This window comes from Nematostella vectensis, chromosome 11 (assembly GCF_932526225.1).
Source record: "Nematostella vectensis chromosome 11, jaNemVect1.1, whole genome shotgun sequence".
Classification (NCBI taxonomy): Eukaryota; Metazoa; Cnidaria; class Anthozoa; order Actiniaria; family Edwardsiidae; genus Nematostella; species Nematostella vectensis.
In genome coordinates, this window is record NC_064044.1 from 10,949,288 (window position 1) to 10,969,783 (window position 20,496).

General features: G+C 38.7%; 3 protein-coding genes and 1 long non-coding RNA gene across 4 annotated transcripts in view; 1 reads left to right on the plus strand and 3 right to left on the minus strand.

Moving 5' to 3' along the window:
• The window catches only part of LOC5505020 (xanthine dehydrogenase/oxidase), a gene marked incomplete in the record, with an annotated part of 37,607 nt that extends 29,436 nt beyond the window's left edge, over positions 1–8,171 (minus strand). Inside the window, 10 exon segments of the mRNA XM_048734333.1 lie at positions 1,972–2,139; positions 2,664–2,799; positions 3,277–3,360; positions 3,809–3,868; positions 4,065–4,126; positions 4,280–4,406; positions 4,930–5,038; positions 6,154–6,250; positions 6,998–7,064; positions 7,944–8,171. Coding sequence (XP_048590290.1) covers positions 1,972–2,139; positions 2,664–2,799; positions 3,277–3,360; positions 3,809–3,868; positions 4,065–4,126; positions 4,280–4,406; positions 4,930–5,038; positions 6,154–6,250; positions 6,998–7,064; positions 7,944–7,994 — 961 coding nt within the window.
• Positions 838–1,368, minus strand: LOC125573663. The gene is made up of 2 exons (XR_007314155.1): positions 1,145–1,368; positions 838–960 (listed from the first exon to the last, which is right to left on the minus strand). It is a non-coding gene; the product is annotated as an uncharacterized LOC125573663 (long non-coding RNA).
• A 218-nt stretch (positions 8,172–8,389) lies between the features above and the next one.
• On the plus strand, positions 8,390–10,101 carry LOC116612677. The gene is made up of 2 exons (XM_048733985.1): positions 8,390–8,742; positions 9,806–10,101. Exons 1-2 carry the CDS (start codon positions 8,401–8,403, stop codon positions 10,007–10,009), a joined length of 546 nt encoding a protein of 181 aa, XP_048589942.1. The 5' UTR covers positions 8,390–8,400; the 3' UTR covers positions 10,010–10,101.
• A 243-nt stretch (positions 10,102–10,344) lies between these two features.
• Positions 10,345–20,320, minus strand: LOC5505021 (60S ribosomal export protein NMD3). The gene is made up of 17 exons (XM_048733984.1): positions 20,243–20,320; positions 20,002–20,136; positions 19,771–19,864; positions 18,442–18,522; positions 15,275–15,403; positions 14,174–14,264; positions 13,981–14,059; positions 13,782–13,878; positions 13,631–13,683; positions 13,447–13,511; positions 13,083–13,231; positions 12,348–12,463; positions 11,818–11,890; positions 11,554–11,666; positions 11,207–11,277; positions 10,609–10,740; positions 10,345–10,541 (listed from the first exon to the last, which is right to left on the minus strand). The coding sequence occupies exons 1-17, from the start codon at positions 20,287–20,289 to the stop codon at positions 10,531–10,533; spliced, it is 1,536 nt and encodes a 511-aa protein (XP_048589941.1). The 5' UTR covers positions 20,290–20,320; the 3' UTR covers positions 10,345–10,530.
• Between the last annotated feature and the right edge of the window lie 176 nt (positions 20,321–20,496).

A 20,496-nucleotide genomic window follows, 5' to 3' on the forward strand; every position in this document is an offset into this window, starting at 1 on the left:
AGGGGAGTAGATTTTACCCACTTTAGGGGGTAGCTAAGTGGAGTAATTTACTAGGTTGCTTGTAGTTACTCCATTCAAAGAGTACAATTCACCCTCAAAATGGGAGTCAATTTTTACTCCCTATTTTGTTATTTCCCCCTACTAATTGGGTAACTAAAGGGATGATTTCAACCCCCTCCCCCCTGTTTTTACAAAATGGCCGTTTAAACTCCACCTACTTCAGGGGTTAATACTGGAGAAAGTAGAGTAATTTAGAAACACCAAGGAAAAGACGTTATTATGAATTTGACAAATCCTTTAATTAAACAATTCAGTTTAAAAAATAACAAAAATATAAGTTGAAAAAATGTTTGAAAAATAATAGTCATTTGACATAAGGTATCCAGGACAAAATTACTAACAAGTGTCCCAACATAACAAAGCTGAAACAAACATAACACAATATTATTTTTCTATAACAACTTTAACAGCTTTTGAACATTACCCTTTTTGGCGTCATTACGGTTTTCCAAAAGAACTGCCTCCTCCTTATCTTTGTATATTCAGATAAGAAGCTAGAAGCCTAATGCCTCTATATGCACCATTTAAATTTGAACCTGGTAGGCTAGCTTGAAAAGATAACTAGGTTCTTCATATGCAGGGTTTACTGTGATCAGAATATACGGACAAAAACCAACTACAGTAACATTAGATATTCAAAATAAATATCTGGACAAATTTTAGGTGCAAGACTGATTACTAGGTTTTTACTAAGCTAAGTTATTCAATTTTGTGCTTCAAGTAACAGTTTATAAAGCATAGGCGCTTTAGATGTAAGTACAGTGATTAGTGAATAACTTAAGTTTACAAAGTTTTTATTCGTTTCTTGCGATTTACGCATTGATACATTCCTTATACCTCAAACTTCTTTCTTTTCTGGCTTTCAACTCGAGCACATTTTACTATCTCTATCATAATGTCCTGCGAAGATAATAAGAGAAACACATAAGAAGGTAGTATTGCTTTGGAAGAAACAAAGAATCACAAAACATATCAGTCTAGTTCGAGAAATCCGCTCACGAACGATGATTTGATGCTGAAGTTGGTCGCAAAAATCACATTTAGTATTGAAACTATCACATTATAAAGCCCATTACACACTAACCTTTAACTTCAATCCATGTTCTGCCATCAAATCCTCAAAAAAGGTGAATTACGCGTAGAAAAGACGGGAATAAACGGCTATCCGTTTGGAGGTTATGATAATAATTATCACCCTACCTATCTTTCTTTCAAATGCAGTACTAATTATTCTGAGCGAATTTTGAAAGTACACCACATAAAACTCATGTTCGAGTCCAAGCCTGTCTTTGATTACATTTCTTATTGTTGTAGTAAAGCTGACAATATATGCAAGTATGGCGAGGCCTGTTCTTGTATTGAAAATGTTCTTTTAGGATTTCCTAATAATTTCCTAAGAGTTCCTAAATTGTAGAATCTTCTTCCTAAGATTTTCTTATCCAAATTATTTCAATTTTCTGGTCTATTGCTTATACTAGGAAATCCTAGGAATTTTTAGGAAGTTTAATCATATTTTGTTGTTTTGATCGAACTTAGGAAATCTTAGGAAACTCCTATACCGCTTGGGTTTGCGGTATTGGCCTTTATTGTACGCAATACCGTACAATAAAAGCCAATACCGCAAACCCAAGCGTACCCCCCTCCCCCCCCCCCCCCCCCCCCACACACACACACACAAATACAACCCGATCGATTTGGGGTTTGAACATTTGTTATCTGACACGACAGGAAAGATACATATTTTTTTTTGGCTTGTTTGTTCGACTGCGACTGTTGGTTTTTCTGCGCAAAGGATACCAATCCACTCTACGATTGTCACTGCAGTCATTGTTCTACTTTGAGATGGTGGCAATGATATTTTCGTTTCATGGTGCTTTTAGTTCTTAGAGGCTTTAGACACACCTACATTACCTGGGAGCTTTTCAAGATGATCAGCCAACGAATTCTCCATGGTCGCCATGGTAACCGATGCGCCAAACGTGACAGCTTGCTCATTCCAATCAACAGCATTGAGCTCTGGGACGTGAGCCAGCGATAGGATAGCCATGTGCTGGTCATCGGGGACAGAGCTACTGATTGCTATGGATGCAACGAAAAGATTGTTTTCAAAAATGATGAAATAAATATTATAAGCAAGACCAGTCAGGAAAGGGCAATCATGTACTCGTGGCTGGGTCATTTGGGTATTTCAGCAATTGCGACCAAAACTTGCTTGTACAAATCTCTGCCCCCAAGGGTGTCTGCAATAACAAACGTTGACACTGATCGCCCGTAACACGGTACTTGTAGAATTTTGAACCGCTCAAAAATTCAGTATCACGAGCAGTTTTTACAGAGAACCACGCAACGTTTTGAGTGATCGAACGGGCCTTATAAACATTGGCCAAAAGTACAAAGGTCTGTAAAAAAACTGGAACAACAGACTTTAAAAAAAAAATGTACGATTAAGGAAAGATCTTACCCTCCTTCGCAGGCAGGTGTTTTGCATAGTATTTTTATGAGTGGGGCTTCCTGTGGCGAGTTGAACCGGAACCGGGAGCAGAAAGAGGGGAGGGGACAAAAGAAATAGCTAGAGAGATAACTCTTTAATCATCTGAATGTACCAGCGCCAATCATTCCCGATATCCTCCTCGCGTTTGGGTACTCGTCAGCAAGTTTCAGGCACTGCTCCAAGGATGATGGGCGGAGCCAAGTAAGACGACCGCTGTTCAATATTTCCGCAGGAGATTCTTCGTTCAACTTAAAGAAAAAGGACAAAAATAAAAAGTTATAGTGTCCACGCTAAAAGGGTGTTTTGCACAAGACAAACATGACTACAAGTCCCAAAATGAATGGCGCCATGAGTTCTAGATCTCAGGGAGCTTCTTAGCTTCTCAATCTTCTAAATAAACTTCTAAATATTTTCACCTATCCATTTGAATGAAAAGAAAAAGGATATGGAACTTGTAATTCCCACATGACACCATGAATTCTAGATCTCAGTGAGCTTCTCATACTTTAAAATACACTTCTAAATATGTTTACCTACCCATTCGAATGAAAAGAAAAAGGATATGGAACTTGTAGCCAAATACGATGCTAACGTCTCATTGTATCACAGGAAAGCCAAGAATATAACGATGCGTATTTTGTTTGTTTGTTTGTTCGTTTTTTTTTTTTTTTTTTGCGGTACAGTACTCCTAATGATTCTATCATTTCGTTATTTTGTATATTTACCATAAGTTCTGGAGGAAAAATTGGCTCTTGGGTGGAATCGTATGGCGCGAAATCCGAGGTGTTGAACAGAGGAGACGAGGGGGCCTGCCAAAGAACCAAACAAATCAAAAACAAAAGCGAGATGAGACAATATAACTGGCCTAAAGAACTATATACCTCGTAGTCCACAACAGAATAATTAAAATAAATTAACCTTATCCCAAATCTGAGGTGAGGTAAGAGGCATCGGCCATTACCAACAAGAGCTTATCGCTTTTCGAAATTGTTACTGTAAAACATACCAGCCTCGCTAATGTCACTGTTTATGTTAACAGCATATGTTTATCTGGTAAATGTTGCCTATGCAACTGTTATAGTACCGATGAGATCAGATTATCAAATACACCAACACAATCACAAAAAGAAAGAATTAAGATGATCAAAACAATAGCAAGACTAATTATAAATTTAGTCTTGATTAAGTAGGGTTAGCCAGGGAAATGGACCACACCCCGCCCTTTACGGATTTACATTTACATTTGAGAAATCTTACGTTCTCTGAATTGTTTTTACAACATGTGCCGCCTCCACTGTTCCCTTGGCAACAAGACTCCTAGAATGCAAAGTTTATCTTAGCATGGAACGGTTATTATCAGCTGTCCTATTCTTAAAATAAAATGCCGCGCCAGGTTTCCTGTGAGGACACGCTTTTGAATACCCACTAAAGGAAAACTGGCCAGAACGCTGCTCTGTGTTACAGAATAGGTGTAAAAGGTTGTAATATCCGTGTTTTTCAAAGACAAACATACGTTGGTAAAAGTCTTGAATCCTTCGTAAATGGATCTGTAGCCACTGCAGCGGCAGTAATTCCCTTGAAAAGAAAACAATTATGAATGGTACAATCTGTTTTTCCATAAAAAAATCCCTTCCCACACTCCTCTTCCCGCGGTAGAAAGTTTCTCAGAACCCCCTGAAATTCCGAGAATTTCAATTCCCAAAAAAGGAACCCACCCTGTTTACTCACCTCCCAAGGCAACATCTATGTCCCTGAGTGTTGGGGAGGGGCGGTTTCTCAGCAGCGTGTACATAGACATAACCATACCAGGCGTACAGAACCCACACTGGACCCCATGAGCCTTTGCTATACGTTCCTGCAATCAAGATAGAAATCCTTGAATATACTGTCAAATTAACACCACCAAGCAAAGCTTAAAGAACTCGCGCTCCTACAGAAAGGAATAATCCAGAGGGATAGCACACTACTGACATTTCGACATAACAACATAGGCACACACACTGTTATGTTCAAATATTCAACATTAACTTAATGATTAAGACATAAGCCTAAAAAACATGATTTTATGTCCATATCGCTATGCCGGGCTTATAAGAGTGCATCAGCCTATGTCATTATGTCTTTATGTTACTAATGTGCACCATGCTATAAATATATTTCCACCTTTCTCATTATTAGAGAGTTGCATCCACAAAAATCTCAGGTTCTTCGAAGTCGAGTTAAATAAATGGGACTCATAAAAAGTAGTTTGTAGTAATTTTCTAATTTGAAAAACCTGCTCCTCCACAGAGGAGATTCTGAGTTTTCAGGGATCATTCAGTGATGATAAGGGTTGTTTCCACAAATTATTGTACAATCACATGTCCTGCGACGCTGACCTGTACAGGATGTAGGCGTGTCTTGGTACTGCCTATCCCCTCCACGGTGGTAATCGCCATTTGATCCACCGCACAAAGCGGAGTGATACATGCATTGACAGGAACGTGACTAACAGGTTAAGAATTCATCGATGTGTTCATTCAGATTTTGGACTGGAGACATTACAATCTCCTTCCTTGTGTTGTCTGTGTACAATTAAACCTCTGTATAACAGACTCACTCAGGACTTAGAAATGTGTGAGCTTATCAGTGCTTTAGCAGGTCTCAAAATGTTACGAGGCACCACTCTCCAACTTGTCTAATATTTAGTTTATCTATTTTACCTCACCAACAATGGTGAGGGTTACACAACAGGATGGGGCCTGTCATTTTCTAAAGCATTTTAATGTAATGGGAGGGGGTTGACAGCCCTGCTAAGGTTTCAGCCTCGAGCAAGCACTTCCCCTGTAACTTTGAAGGAGTACCGTAAAGATTTTGAATGCTTGAAAAAAATAAAATAAAATAAGAAGTTGACGAGAGAAGAAGAAGACATTTCTAGTGAACACTTAGCATATGAGGGGGTAGGGCAGGTAAGTAACCTTATAATAAACATTTTTGGCATTTTTGTTTTTCTTTGCAAATTGTGTTGTTATAATAAGAGTCACACTTTTTAGAACAGTAAATAGTGCTAAAACCATAATCAATCAATCAATCATTTATTTTTGCACTATTTGAAGTTGAGTTGACGCTTTACAAAGTGGACTTGGCAGATTAGAAAATATTAGTAAAATGAAATTTTGTAATGAGATTAGTGTGCGTAGTGACCAAAGGAGCGAAGAGCTTTCGAGTTGGTCACTACCACAGTTATTAGTACCATTGAGAATTCGGAAAAGTTCATTTTACAGTAATTTTATAATTATCTGTTTTTGTATATTTTTCTATACATGTGTCGCTACACTAAGAAATAACTAGCTAACCTAGACTGGAAAAAAAGGAGATATATAATAATAATAGGAATGAAAATTAAATAAATAAATAAATGCGAGTACTATGTTCGGGTCAACTCATCACAAGCTACCATATGCGGTATCTGAGGTATCTAAAGGTTTGGGTGTGTTTAACACTAGCCTGTTAGCTTTTGATGGCTTTATCTAGAAAATCTAACCCTGTATTTGTAAAAGGCTGACCCTACTACACGTCCACTAGCTACATCTTTTCTCTTCATGTTTGATTGCTAAGGATACAAGATGGCTTTGCTGAGCTTGTCATAGTGAGAGACCATCACAGTACAAGCGCCACACCCACCAATACCACAGCTTATCTTACATCCAGACAGACCCACTGGTGAACAGTTAAGGGAATACAATAACAGGGTCTGGACTAAGGGGGGACACGCCAGTAGCCAGTTAAAATTTCAGTATTTTGTTGGTAGTCAGTTTTGTGTATGATGATGGTGGTACTAAGGAGTACTGTTGAACGTTAGGGTAAGGGGGAAAGTCAGTAAACATTTGTTTGTTGGTATTCGGTAGCTGCTTTCATGTTTAATTTGTATTCTTTAACATTTTCCATGTTTTGTCAGGCCATTTGTGGTACATCAGTTAACCCGATCCAGACCCTTTTATAGCAAGCAGTGGGTGGATCTAGAAGAAGGGCTGTTGAGGTTGCGATCTTCCTCCCCCAAAATCTATTAGGCAAAAGAAATGCCATAATAAACATGATAGTCACCTTCTCATTTCCGTTTTTTTTTTTTCGTGTAACAGCCCTTCAATATTAAACTGCAACCCTGGAGGGGTTCTTCAGGTTTAAAGTGATAGGCACGTTCGTCACAATATTTGAAAAATAGCCCCTAAAAATACCTACATAACCAAAAATCGCTACCATAAAAAATACAGCTTCAGAAGCCCTTAAAAATACCATTTCTAAGGGGAAAGCCTATTTTTTCTTGGATACCCCTAAAAAATACACAGAGCATCCCTATCAGGTCGACCCAGGGGTCTCATTCTTCCCCCCTCCTTTAAAAAATCATGGATTCCTTCTGATCAGATGCATGTGTTAATATAGAATTTGTTAGTAGCCATTGAAGGATACATGTCTCCCTTAGGAAGACAGCAAGGGCTGTGTCTGCTTCAGTGTCACACCCCAACTTCACAATTACCTGAAATAAAATCAAAATTAGTAAGCATTAAGACCACCATTTGTATTGCTCTTCTTAGTTTTGTCTAACTTCATTATCCCCATATTTTTTTCACTTCTGGGAGCCATCATCACCATCATCCTTAATACCATCATCAACATAAGTACTAATATCAACCATAATCATCACCATCACAATACCATCATCAACACTACCACCACCATCATCAACCTCTATTTATTATCATAAAGAAACCACAGGTAGCCCAAGCTCACTATTTGTGTCGAATTATGGCTACATTTCAACGTACGTTAAAATGTAGCCATAATTTGACACAAGTAGTGAGCTTGGGCTACCTGTGGAAGAAACAGCATAATCGCTGTCATGATGCCACCCTTCCTGTCAAGTTAATGCCGGTGATTATTTTGAACCTCGACTGCTCCCCCCCCCCCCCCCCCTCCAAGAAACAGTGGTACATGGGTAATTAATAAACGGCTGAATCTGGTCTCTGAGAGCCAAATGTTTACACACACTTAAAGAAGAACGACACAGCTTTGAAAATTTGGATTTTATGCTATTGATTGTTATTTCTTTTATAACCATGAAGCAATGCGGCCTACAACACATGAATTCTCATCAGATTTCAACCTTGTTTGAAATGTGTTGTAAGACTCTGTTAGCAAGCTCTCTTGGTCTTTTCAGAGCTCAAACAACTACACGCAAAACTATTTTAACCGCTTAGAAACCGCGGCATTTTACGAAGACAAAATTACACAAGCCTGCAACAGTATTATTTTTGTCTGTTCGCCCTCTACTTCTTTGTCCTTTTTTTAACTTATTTATATGCAAGCCTGTGTTAATTTATGGTCTTCTGTGCGCAGATACATAAACTTAACCTACCTTCCTCCCATTGACGAAGAAAAGCAAAGAGCTCGAATCTATCGCTGCCATTTCTCATATAGCTCGACGAGCTGTGTTCAACTTCTAATCTACCCAAGCAATTTAAATGCAATTTTTTCAACGAGAAAGGTTAAAATCGATGTCATGAATTAAAACTTTCATGAGAAAATAATCGTTGGATCAAAATCCCTTCCCTACAGAAAGCGGGGACTCATGCAAAAAATGACCGTGGGTGGGAAGGTGGGGGAGGGGGTTGTACAATATATACGATATCTATTCTCCTGGATTTCTCTAGTTGAGCTTATCAGCCTTTAGAATGTCCTTATTTTGTATATTATTACCGAGCTGGTATCCGAGCGACTCTGAATGTATGTATTAGACTTTACCCTTCTCTCCCCTCCCCTGAGCGTCAATATGAGTCACCCCTTCCCCTCCCCCATAATGCACTATCGCGATAATGGCGGACGGGAAGAACCGTAAAGACATTCTCGCTGAAAAACTTAAGCTCACTCCTCTATCGGAGGAAGGCGGTTACTTTAGCGAGACCTATCGCTCTGTTGAGACTATAGACACAGAACGAAAGGGCAAGTCCCGCAACCTGTTAACGCTGATCTATTATTTGATCGCTCAAGATTTCGGGGGTAGGAATTATTTACACCAGAATAAAAGTGATATCGCGCATTTCTTCCACGAAGGCTGGCCTATTGAGTACACCCTCGTGTCTCCGGATGGTAAGATAGAGAAGCATATACTTGGGCGAGATGTCAGCAAAGGGCAAGAGCCTCAGCTTATTGTAAAGGTGATACAATCCTAGCACATACCTGAATATAGTGCAAACATAGGCCCAGGCGAATCAGGGGTGAGGGGAAGTACCCCCCCCCCCCCCCCCCCCCCCCCACCCTCAAAAGGCAATTTTATAAGAAATGTACGAGACATACTTTCCAAACTTGCCTCACGCATAGCTGTCAACCCAACTTGGAGATAGATCTTGTGAAATTGAGTGAAATACAGTAAATATTTGAAAAACACCAAGAGAGCCAATGCGGGTTAATACAGAGAATGTATAACAACTCTCACAAAAATAAGGCTTGTGATGAGGTGCAAAATCTTGTGACACCCCCTTAATGTGGTGTGTTGACATCTATTCTTATGCTACATTTTGATTTATTAGGGCCAGCCCCCTTCGGTTTTAGGCACCTCTGCCTCCCTTCCCCCAACGAACCCTGACAGCTGGTGGTAGCCACCTTGAAGCCGCATTGTCACCAGTTTACTTCCGGAGGTCTACGGAAACCTCAACCGTTAAAAGACAAAAGAATCTATTACAATCTGAGGTATTTAAAGGGGACCATCCTCTCTAAATTATCAATCACATCCTCAAAGAAACTTCCAATAGACACACTGCTTTCAATATTTATCACGTTTCCGTTAAAAATCATCGGATATTGTTACGTAATCGACTGGGAGTAAACTGGTGACAATGCGGCTTTAATGACTTGAGTCAAGTAATTAAAGAACAGGTGTGAATTTTTAGAGGCTCTGGAATGCTAAATGTATGCAACATTTTTTTCAACTTTTTTGCTGAAGCTTTAGGTGCAATCAGGGCCTCATACATGAGCTGATACAGTATTTTGGGTAGAAGGGGTACCCTCCGTTTTTTTGGGGGTAAGGGGGTCTACCCTGCCCCCTCTTCTGCTGTCACTGACACAAATGTTAGTTTTATGCCTATACTTCAATAATTGAGCCACTTTTGAGTTAACATCCGCTTCTTGGAATCTGCAATCCTCTTCAGGCACAAAATATTTAACAGGTCTACCTCCTTGGTTGCAACATAGGTCATTTAACTTGGCGTTTTTCATTCCTAGGGAGGCTACCTCAAGGCAGGCCGTGTGATGTCAGAGTTGACAGAATATGCAGCTTTTGATGGAGAGACGCCTTTTGGTCTCATCTCAGAAGCAGTTGCACCTGGCTTTGACTTTAATGACCGGTTCGTTCCAGACAGAGAGGATGTCAAGAAAATGCACCCAGATTTGCTCAAAGAGTTGGAGGAACACATTGCACCAAAATAAATGCACAGTTTTAGGTCATTGTTGGTGTAAGATGCCTATTGTTTGGGGAAGGTTTGGTAGTCTACTTGAATAAATGGAAAAGTTCAATTGTTCATATGGGGCAAGATAACCTCCACCCCTTCTCCTTCTGAAAATTTCCAGGGACCACATTAATGTGAAAGATTTTTCAAGCTAAGTTCCTAATTTTTCATGTTCTAGGAAGGGGCTTATTTCAAAATATTTTTCTTACAGTGTATAAAGAGCAAAACTCCTTCCAGAATCAAACAAATCAAGCTGACAATGATAACATATTGTGATGGGCACTGCTATCAGTTTTACTTTATTTTTTTTTTTTAATATTATAAAGACATTGTGATAAAGACTATTATGTAAGACAATGCACCATCACTTTGTCTTCTCTATAGCACCCTCATCACTCCACACCCTCTCCTCTATAGCACCCATTCACTCCGAACCCATCGCTTCCTCTAGCAATCGCATCACTCCACACCCATCACTTCCTCTCCTCTATAGCACCCTCATCACTCCACACCCTCTCCTCTATAGCACCCATTCACTCCACACCCATCGCTTCCTCTAGCAATTGCATCACTCCACACCCATCGCTTCCTCTGCCTCTTCTCCCATGCCGCCCTCTGCATCTTCTAGCTTGAGATCCTCCAACATCTCCTGGAGGCTGATTTTGGGGATTTCTTCATCCTCTGCATCTGACTCTGGCATGTGGTCGCGATCTGGATGACAGACAGCAAGAAGTTAGAAACTAATTAGCTTAAAGATCTCTGTCTGCTGCCATTTTATCGTCCTGGCAAAATACAAGTGTGATAAAAAAAATCAATTTTCATCTGCTGAGTAAAGAAAGCTACATATTTCAATATGTTCCATTGAATTTGGCAAATAAAATATAATACATTCTTTTTAGATGGCTATTTTCAGTTTTTTTTTCAGAAAAACTGTCTTTTAAGAGCTGCAATTAAATTATTATCATTATAACTCATTAGCCTTATTCTAGACCTGTACTGTATAAAGTATTATGATAAAGATGGATTCCGTGTATTATGACGAAGATTGATTCAGGATCTCTGAGGCATGGTACTGTACCATTGCACTATCAGCTTTGGAATCCATACAAAGATAAACCTTTATATGCACCCAAACTCCTCCTCCCCATAATCCCTTGCAGACTATGAATGTACTTACCCACATAGATGTTGACATTCTGTCTAAGAGTTTTGTCCTCTTCTAAGTCTGCAAGAAACTCATCGTAATCCCTGAAACCAAATTCAGAAAATGTCAGGTGTGTCAAAATCATGTTGACAACATGCCTTTTTAAGCATTTGATCGGATGTTACCATGAGCCTCAAACTGATAAAATCTATCTTATCTGAAAATACACTACAAGGGCAAGAAGTCTTAAAACATATATTCAGACCCTCAAGTCCACTCCCACTTCATAAATGTTTGGGTCTTCAAGCCTGGCCAATGGGCCCCTTATTATACCTATTTTAAGATATGACCTTTAAAACATATATTCTTGACAAACTTACTTTTCAAACTGGTCCTGGTTGATATCCCCTATTTCTTTCTCCAGCACCTTGAGTTTCCAGTTTCTAGCACGACGTCTCTTTCTCTTGTCACCATACGACTTCTTTACAAGTATCTGAAGTCAAGAATGTTCATGTTTAGCCAAAATGCCATATCATTTTGCTGTGTGTTAGAGTTCTGTAGCTAAAAAAGTCTGAAGGTTTTTATTGGGGTGGCAATAAAGGTTCAGGATGTATCAAAATAATGATAATACAGTTTCCTCTTACCACGTCAGGAATCTTGTCAGCTTTCATCTTATTCAAGTTCTCATCATTGATGTTACTGTTTTTGAAGTCATAGCTACATGAAAATACAGTATGAAGAAGGTAAAAGGAAATAATAAGAAGGAAAATGTATAAGCCTTTCAGTACATCTACATAGTGTAGACCACTGCCATACAAAAGTTGCCGAATTTAAACTTAAAGTTTTCTTTAAAGAGTGTCTGCCAGGCACCATCTTTCTGTCAGCTGATTTGGTAATAATAATAATAATAATAATAATAATAATAATAACAACAACAACAACAACAACAACAACAACAACAACAAAAACAACAACAGTAACAATAATAATAATAATTTATTTAACCACCTAAAAATACCTGAGAGCCAGAGGCTTGCTATAACGTGTATGCGGTTGTTCAGTAAAAAACTTTGTTGGTTGTACCAAGATTTCATCACATTGTTTGACTATCTTCCAATCCTGATTAAAAATAATAACAAAGGTGTGGCTGACAAGGGCTCTTTAAAGGCCTTACCCTAGTACAGTATCTCCTGACTTGAGTAACAATCCAAGGTGGGTACGACAGTGGAACTGTTGGTCATTGCTTCCCATGTCTTGCATCCGGGCCACCCACACGTCTGCGAGCACATGCTAAAACCACCAACCAGACAAAACATGGATTATATACTGAAGTATCTTATGGCAGTACACCCTATTGCTATCTTTTTTTAATTAACTACTTGTTTAATATCAGGGCTTGCCCTGCCCTTTAAATTTGAGCATTGTGGTGTTGCATGATTTTTTTTTTCAGGCTGTGGTGCTTCAGTGTCTTTTGTATTTATTTATTTATTTATTTATTTATTTTTCCTCTTCAGTTTGCAAGCCCAAGCATGAAGTGATTCTTTTTCTTCTTGCTTTCTCTTATAAAAAAATAAGCCTTGCTTTCTCACATAAAAAAGCAGAGGACTCTGTGTTTATGCAAGTTTAACATGGCCTTTTAACAGCTCTAAGGGGTGAAATCTAAAACAGAGTTTATAATGGAGACAAAAAAAAAGAGGTAAGTTAAGAAGGCAAAACATGCTGCCATTTTATGCTCCCGCTCAATGCCAAGTCACTCAAAGAATCTATTTCCATCGGCAAGCGAGTAACCAGGATATTTTCAATCAAATATCGTCAATACATGACATAAATTGTGTTGGCAATTTACGTTCTTTAAGGAGGAGAATAATATGTACATTATGTGTATATACATAATATATGTATACCCTACCTTTTGACTAAGACTTGTTGTAGACCCCATTGTCTGAAGTTTTGGGTCAACAGGTTCTACTTGAAGGACCATGTACTCTGTCAGATGTTTGTAGGAGCCAAGGCTTTGAAATGGCAGCCGCCAGTAGTTATTAGCTAACAGCTCTGCCGCTGGAGATAAACAAAAACATGCATAAGCATTAACATGAAGTAACCTAACAATACAGTGTATAGAGTGTTGCTGAAAATCTTTCAAAAGAAATCAAACAAGTTTTATTTTTAATAGGAACTTCTAATGGATAATATTGATCCATAGGTACATTTTTGCAAGGACTGTGAAAAAACAAATCATGTCACTAAGCACTGTATAGTTTGTTGTGCCTTACTTTTAAGGGTGGAAGGATCAATAAATTGAAGTGATGTCGTAACTCTGTTGCATATCACCAGTTGTCTGAAATAGAATGATGTACCATTTCTTAAATAAGCACAATACTATTCCATCCGAAATGTTGAACGAAATTTCAGTGAAGTTCAGCTAAAACCACATTTGCCTGGTATAAACACTCTTACCCAATATTGCCAAGCGACCTCGCAAGTTTCAAGGGCAAACAAATGACCTCTTCCTAGAAAAAAAAGCAAACAAACAAAAAAGTGACCAGGGAAAAAGGACACTCAGACATTCAGAAATATTTTCAAAATCAGGATTTCATGTTGCACATACCCTGCAAATTGGGATAATTTCCACAGAGAAAGTATACTTGTAGTTAAAAGTGTTGTTATGAATATCATGTGATATTAATTTTTCAGATGTCTTGAATCTGAAAATAAATGGAACACATGTCAGCCCAACATAATTATTATCTAATTTTGCTTTTAACATAAAAAAAGTGTGTATTCTACTGTTAGATGAATCAATTTACCTGCACGGCACAACAGACTGAAGAAAATCGACAAACTTTCTTGCATCTTGTTTGGATGCATAATAAAAATCTATACCATCTGGAACAAAAAAGCAATTAATAAATAATCTTGCTACATAAACTATGCCAACCTAAGAAATGGATATTAATCAAGATAATCCAAATAGTTACAATAAAAACATGATCGAGGTACCTGACTCTTGCTTAACCTTGACTGTGTTTTGATGAACATTATGTTTGATGATCAACTGTTCCAAGTAGAAAAATGTTTTCTTGTGGGATGTCTGAAAAAATGGATATTATAGGTATTACTTTTATAGCCTGAAAATTTCAATTATTTGCGCACATCTTGGTTGCCTAAAATTTGACATTTTTTTATATTAAGAATCACCAGGTTATATACCTTTTTTATTAAGATTAGTGTCTGCCCCCTTCCCCCAACCCCTTAAGGCAATGCTCCATTTCACTGTGTTCTTCTTAGGGCTCACAATAAGCGATAACTTGTCGTGGAACGCTCATGTGAACGAGGTAGTCAAGAAATCGAGCATAAAGCTATACTTTTTAATCCAACTAAAAGGGGCTCGGCTACCTCCCTCAGACTTATCTTTATTTTACAAGGCTTGCATTTGTTCGACCGTCGACTATGCGATGCCGGTTTTTCATAACGCCCTGCCGCAGTACCTAAAAAATGAGCTTGTACGTATCGAGAAAAGGGTGCTATCTATAATTTTGCCCCGTACGAGCTACGATGGTGCTTGTGATTTGTTGGGCATAACACCATTAGAAGTGCACCACGGCCTAATTTGCAGCAAGCTCTTCGACGAAACAGTTTCTGATCCGAATCATAAACTAAAGAGCTTGCTGCCTCCATCAAACGTTTCAAGCCATAACCTTAAAAAAAAAAACGGCCCTTTGCCTTGCCCCGCCTCAAAACAAACAGAGCCATGAATTCTTTTACATTCTCGATGGCCAACAAATTTTAAACAGAGAGTATATATGATTTTTATGTATTATGATTAATTTTATATAGGATGAACTTTATCACGTTTTTAAATTTTAATATTTTATATTTATTATTGTATATAGTTCAATTAATTATAGTTGTAATATTGTATCTATTGTTTTGTAAATGCCTAATTCAGCCTATGGGCTGCTACGCAATTTTTTTCCTAATAAACTATCTATCTATCTATCTTGTTAAGATTAAACCATTCTTGGAAACAGAGGCAAGAAAATGGTCCACAACTCATTAATGTATAATTGTAGTGAGCGTAAAAAGTAACTCAATGCTTACCTTCTGTCTGACTTGAACGACAGCCTTCCAAAAGTCCTGTGCGGCCTGGCGATGACAGGCATCACACATTTGTCCCTGGACAACATATTCCACCAAAAAAACTTGCTGTAGTATTGTAGAGTTCATCACCTGGAAAATACATGTATGAAAAGATCAGTAGTACCATAACGTATGTAGATTAGTGGTAAAATTGGCTTTATCTCCCAAGCAAGAACAGCAGGGTTCGACCACACATATAAGGTGAATTGGCTAGCCACTATTTCACTTTGAAACACATCTCAAATGCAAACATTCCTAGGTAACCCGTTTTGTTGTTCCCCTAGTACCCCTCAGCTCCCAGTAAGTACTTGGTCTCGCCTTCTGATGATAAACCTTGTACTAGAACACACAAGAGGCTGCTTAACTTTTCAAAGAGCTCTTACGAAAATTCCCATTCATTATTTAATGTAATTTTTTTTATAAATTTATGTGCATATATTCTTTGGCTCTTGTTGCCTTCTCATATTCTATTGTTACTCACTATTTTTAGACACCAGCATGCACACCTTATCAACCTTTTAAGAGACCTTTTATACAGTGATAAAAAAGTTTTTCAGAACATTAAAAATTTCGTTGCAATCTTGATTTATAAACAATTATAAGAACCGATTTAGGAACTATATATGTTGGAATCATAAACTAATACTCAGACTGACAGACAGGCTGAAGTTCTCTTATATATTTTATTCCACACTATACTAGTAATAGTATGTGCTTAACAGGGACATCACACAAGCAGCCTTATCATAAAAAAAAATTGCTTGCTAGACTTTGAAGAGCATTGCACTTTACTGAAAAGTGGAGGCTGAAAAGGCATTGCACTTTACTAGACAGTATAAGCTCGAAAGAGTCATTGCTCATCAACCTAGACAGACAATACATTATCTTATACATACTGTATAAGTTTACAATAACAATTAAAAACAAACCACACAGTTTGGGGCTACTTGGGATTTTTTTTTCTGAGGTGTAAAAGCCTGACTGTCTAAAATAGGCACTGTGTCAGCTCCTCGTCTTCTTGGATAATAACATAAGGCCTGAGGTTTTGGTCCACAACTACAGTAACTCTCACAAGCTAAATGCATTCACCTATATTAATGAAATACAATACCCCGAAAAATGGTATTCGACTCTGCCAAATTTTTGTCTTTAATAAGACTTCTTAGGGGCAGACTTCAGGGATGAAGAAGTCTCATTAAAGATGAAAATTGGCAGAGTCGAAAACCAGTTTTTGGTGTTTGTATTTGTTTTTCTGGTTCACGACCACAACAATTTGAGCTTTTTGTATTTATTCACACATTAATGAAGATATAATGATGGTTGAAGGCTTTCATAGAAAGTGCTCAATACTCGAAAGTAGAGCGGTGTATAGTGTTGGTTTGAGAAAAATACAAACTACATAGGTTTCCCTACAGGTCTGTTTCGTGGTTGCCCACTCATTAGGGGATTTAATGAGAATATTCCTACCATCGTATATATACTATTAACATTGAAATTTACATAATAATAGACTGATAGTTTTAGCTAAGGCGGTAAGAGGAACAATAGCGAGTTACATTAAATATGCGGGGCGAAAACTAACAGTGCGGAACGTGTGAAAAATTGATAGCGCGAAAATTTAACGGTGACGGGATTAACAGTTCTAATTGTTTCGTAGCAGGGCTTTGTTTCTGTGGCGGCACGAGGACACGAGTTCATTGCGTTTATTTAGAGTTGATAGTTTGGGTTGGCAGATGATCGTCAGCTTTTCCTTGAGGCAGAGGTTGCAACACTTAGTGGTACTGTTGTAGGCGGAGTGGGAAGAAAGAATGCGCCATGAAATAAAGTACTCAATCATGTTGTCCTTGAGAGTCCAGACGTGTTTGCTGAGTTCGGTGGAGTTTCTGTGTTTGGCGTGTCGGAATGATGCGGTGTGGTTTCTGTACCTGGTCTTGAAGCTGTTTTCAGTGAGCCCGACGTATGTTTCCGAGGTGTTGTTGTCTTTTCGAGTTACGGTAGCTTGGTAGATAACAGATGTCTGTAGGCAGTTTCCGTCTAGAGGGCAGGTGTCTTTCTGTCGGCAGTTGCATGTCTTGTTGTTGGTAGTGGTAGGGGCGGAGCTGGCGATCTCGGTAGCCGACGATGTGGTGATGATGCGCTTGTTGTGGTTGTCGATGATCTGTTTGGTGTTGTTCATGCAGCTGTAACTGATTTTGATGGTGTTTCTGTTGAAGATTTTACGGAGGTGGTTGTCTTTCGGGAAGTGCTTGTCTATCAGGGTGAGGAATCTGTGGCCGATGTTGGTGCTGGTGTTCTTGCTGAAGGGCGGGTTGTACCATAGGATGTTGTTGCGTTTGCGGGTTTTACGGTTGGTTACGGTGTTGGGTTCGTAGCGTAGCGTGTAGTTGTATCCGCTATCGTCGAGTGCTTTCTGGTAAGGTGGCGTGGTCTGGTCAAAGGAGGCTTGGTCTGAAGATAGGGCAGATAGGCGTCTGTTGATACCAGCAGGGATGTTCTTGGTGATGGAGGGCGGGTGGTTGCTCTCACGGTGGACATATTGTAGCGAGGAGTTCGGCTTTGTATAAGGCTGGTGTGCATTACGTTTTAGGTCGAGGGTGACGTCTAGGAAATTGACAACTTGTTTGTTTGCCTCAATGGTGATTCGGAGTCCGTTGTTGTTGAAGATGCGGCATAGTTCCTTTTTTAGGTTTTCGGTGGCTCTGGGTGTGGCGTTGGTGATGGCTAGTCCGTCATCGCGGTAGAGTCCTACGTTCATATTGAGGTCCTGAAGTTGGGAGAGAAGGAAGTTGCCTACAAGTTCACAGGTTTCTGCGCCATCGAAGCTCCCCATCGTAACATCAAATATCGTGAAGATATATGAAGATATATATATACTGGATAGCAGTATGGCTGAGTTCATTACCGGGAAAATATTATACTGATACTATCATGAAGTTTGTAAATTAGGAAAGTTGGGATGATTTTCTTTGGGGGGTCTATTTTCCAATTGATAGAAAAGAAATACAAAAAAAATAAACATATTTGTTATAATAGAAGCCATAAGGCAATTTACAGTAGCATTGGAAATCATCACATCGCACAATATCGAAAACTACAAAAGATATCAATGGCACGGATCATAACAGTACCTCTTTCTGTATTGTAAGTTTGACTTTTATTCGTTTTGAGTGTGGCTCTGTCCATACAAAGCCAGCATCGATAAGTCGGACCTGTAAAATAGTAAAATAGACTTAAATATTGAAATCTAATAGTAGTAATGAAGTAATAACAATGATAAAAACATAATTTGAGAGGATTTATATTCCTATAAGGTTTATTAAGACAGATGGAGGGCAGAGGGCAGACAGAGAGAATGGGCAGATAGACTGATACTGTACATAGACCAAGATCAAGGCTCTATGGAGCGTACACATCAGATGAAAGTCGACCATATGGTTCTACACAAATCAAACAAAACATCAACATAATTCCTCTTATCCCTCATAGCCCGATCCTGATTGTCTACCAGAGTCAGAAAATAAAAATGGTCCTATGTCTATATGTATCATCCCATAACTCGTTGCATGAATTCATTTGAATTCGGACTTGTTATTTCATTCACTACACAATAAAAACATTATTTGATGTGGAAAAGATGAATATATACCATAACTGATCAACAAATTAGGAACATCTAAGAATAAGACTTGAAAAAGGCTTTCTTTAAATAAGGGGGAGGACTAGCTTTCGATTTTTCGGTGGGGCTGTGGGGTTGTTTTTATATGGAGTGGACAGACAGACAGACAGACAGACAGACAGACAGACAGACAGACAGACAGACAGACAGACAGACAGACAGACAGACAGACAGACAGACAGAGAAAAAGATGATGGATAGACAGGAGGAAAGAGAAACGAAATGGACAGATTTCAAAGAGAGAAGGATAGAGGGAGATTAATCATATCCAGAATACCCAGGATTCTTCTTGGGGGGGGGGGATGGCAACCTAAAGTTTGCCGTAGGGTTTGAGTTTACTGATGTACTGATATCTGACCACCCCCAAAAGAACAAAAAGGCAATTTTTATTCATTGCAGTAAACTTTATTATTGGATTTTGCTACGAATAAGTTGGACTTTGTAGAATACCTTTTTATTACCTAATTCGCTTATGCTTTATAATTTTGATTACAAATAACAGGTCTATTGCAAAACAGAATTGGACTTTCTGCTGTTGTTGGAGGGTGTCAACACACCCCCTGCCCCCCCCCCCCCCCCCCCCCCCCCGCCTACTAGAAAGACATGGATGGAAGTACAGACAGGTGGAAAGACAGATGAACAGGCAGATATGATGTTGGCAGACAGATGGACAAAAAGAACCTACCACTGGATACTTATAATAATTGGATACTTAAGTTGTATACAGTCGAATAAAGTACAAGTTGATTAAATATATATATATATATATATACATATTAACCTTATTCAAGCCTTTGAGCTTCTTTAGACATATCGCCAATAACTCTCGTGATTCCAATGCACATGAGGCCCAGTTATTAGGAGGCTGTAAATATCTACAATAAAACACAAATAAACCTTGCGATTTAAACGGACCACGTGACTATCATCGAACTTATAAACACAAACATTTTGAAACGGATGATTATCTGGATTAATTAGAATGACGAGGGGGCTCTGAACATCTACTTGCCTTTCGCAGTTTTTACAAAAGTATAAAGTGCTCTGTTTAGGAATTCCTTCGGTGATATCGACTTGTGATCGAATACATCCAACACACATGTTTGCACTGTTCGGCGGAGTTGGAAGACCACATTGGCAACAAAGACTGGAAAAACAACACGAAAAATAAAATTTCATCATCAGACATAAACAATTTATGCCATGTGCTATTGATAATTGTATGGGGTTAGAGAAAAGCTTTAAAATCTTACATTTTGTGCTGAGGTGCAGCGTTCACAGGATTTTCCAAATACTCCATGTTGGATTACTATCGCAAGGTCTTATGGGTATTACAGATGATTGTGCAACTCTTACCACAGGCAACCCGGTGCCATCCAAGTGCGAGGGCAGCATGTGAGATAACATGCTAAGAACATGCCGAGGCTGAGATAGCAGAAAAAAAATTCTTTTTTAGTCCAGATACCCGTTCAGAATGCCCGTTCTAAACATTCTATTCCAACCATTC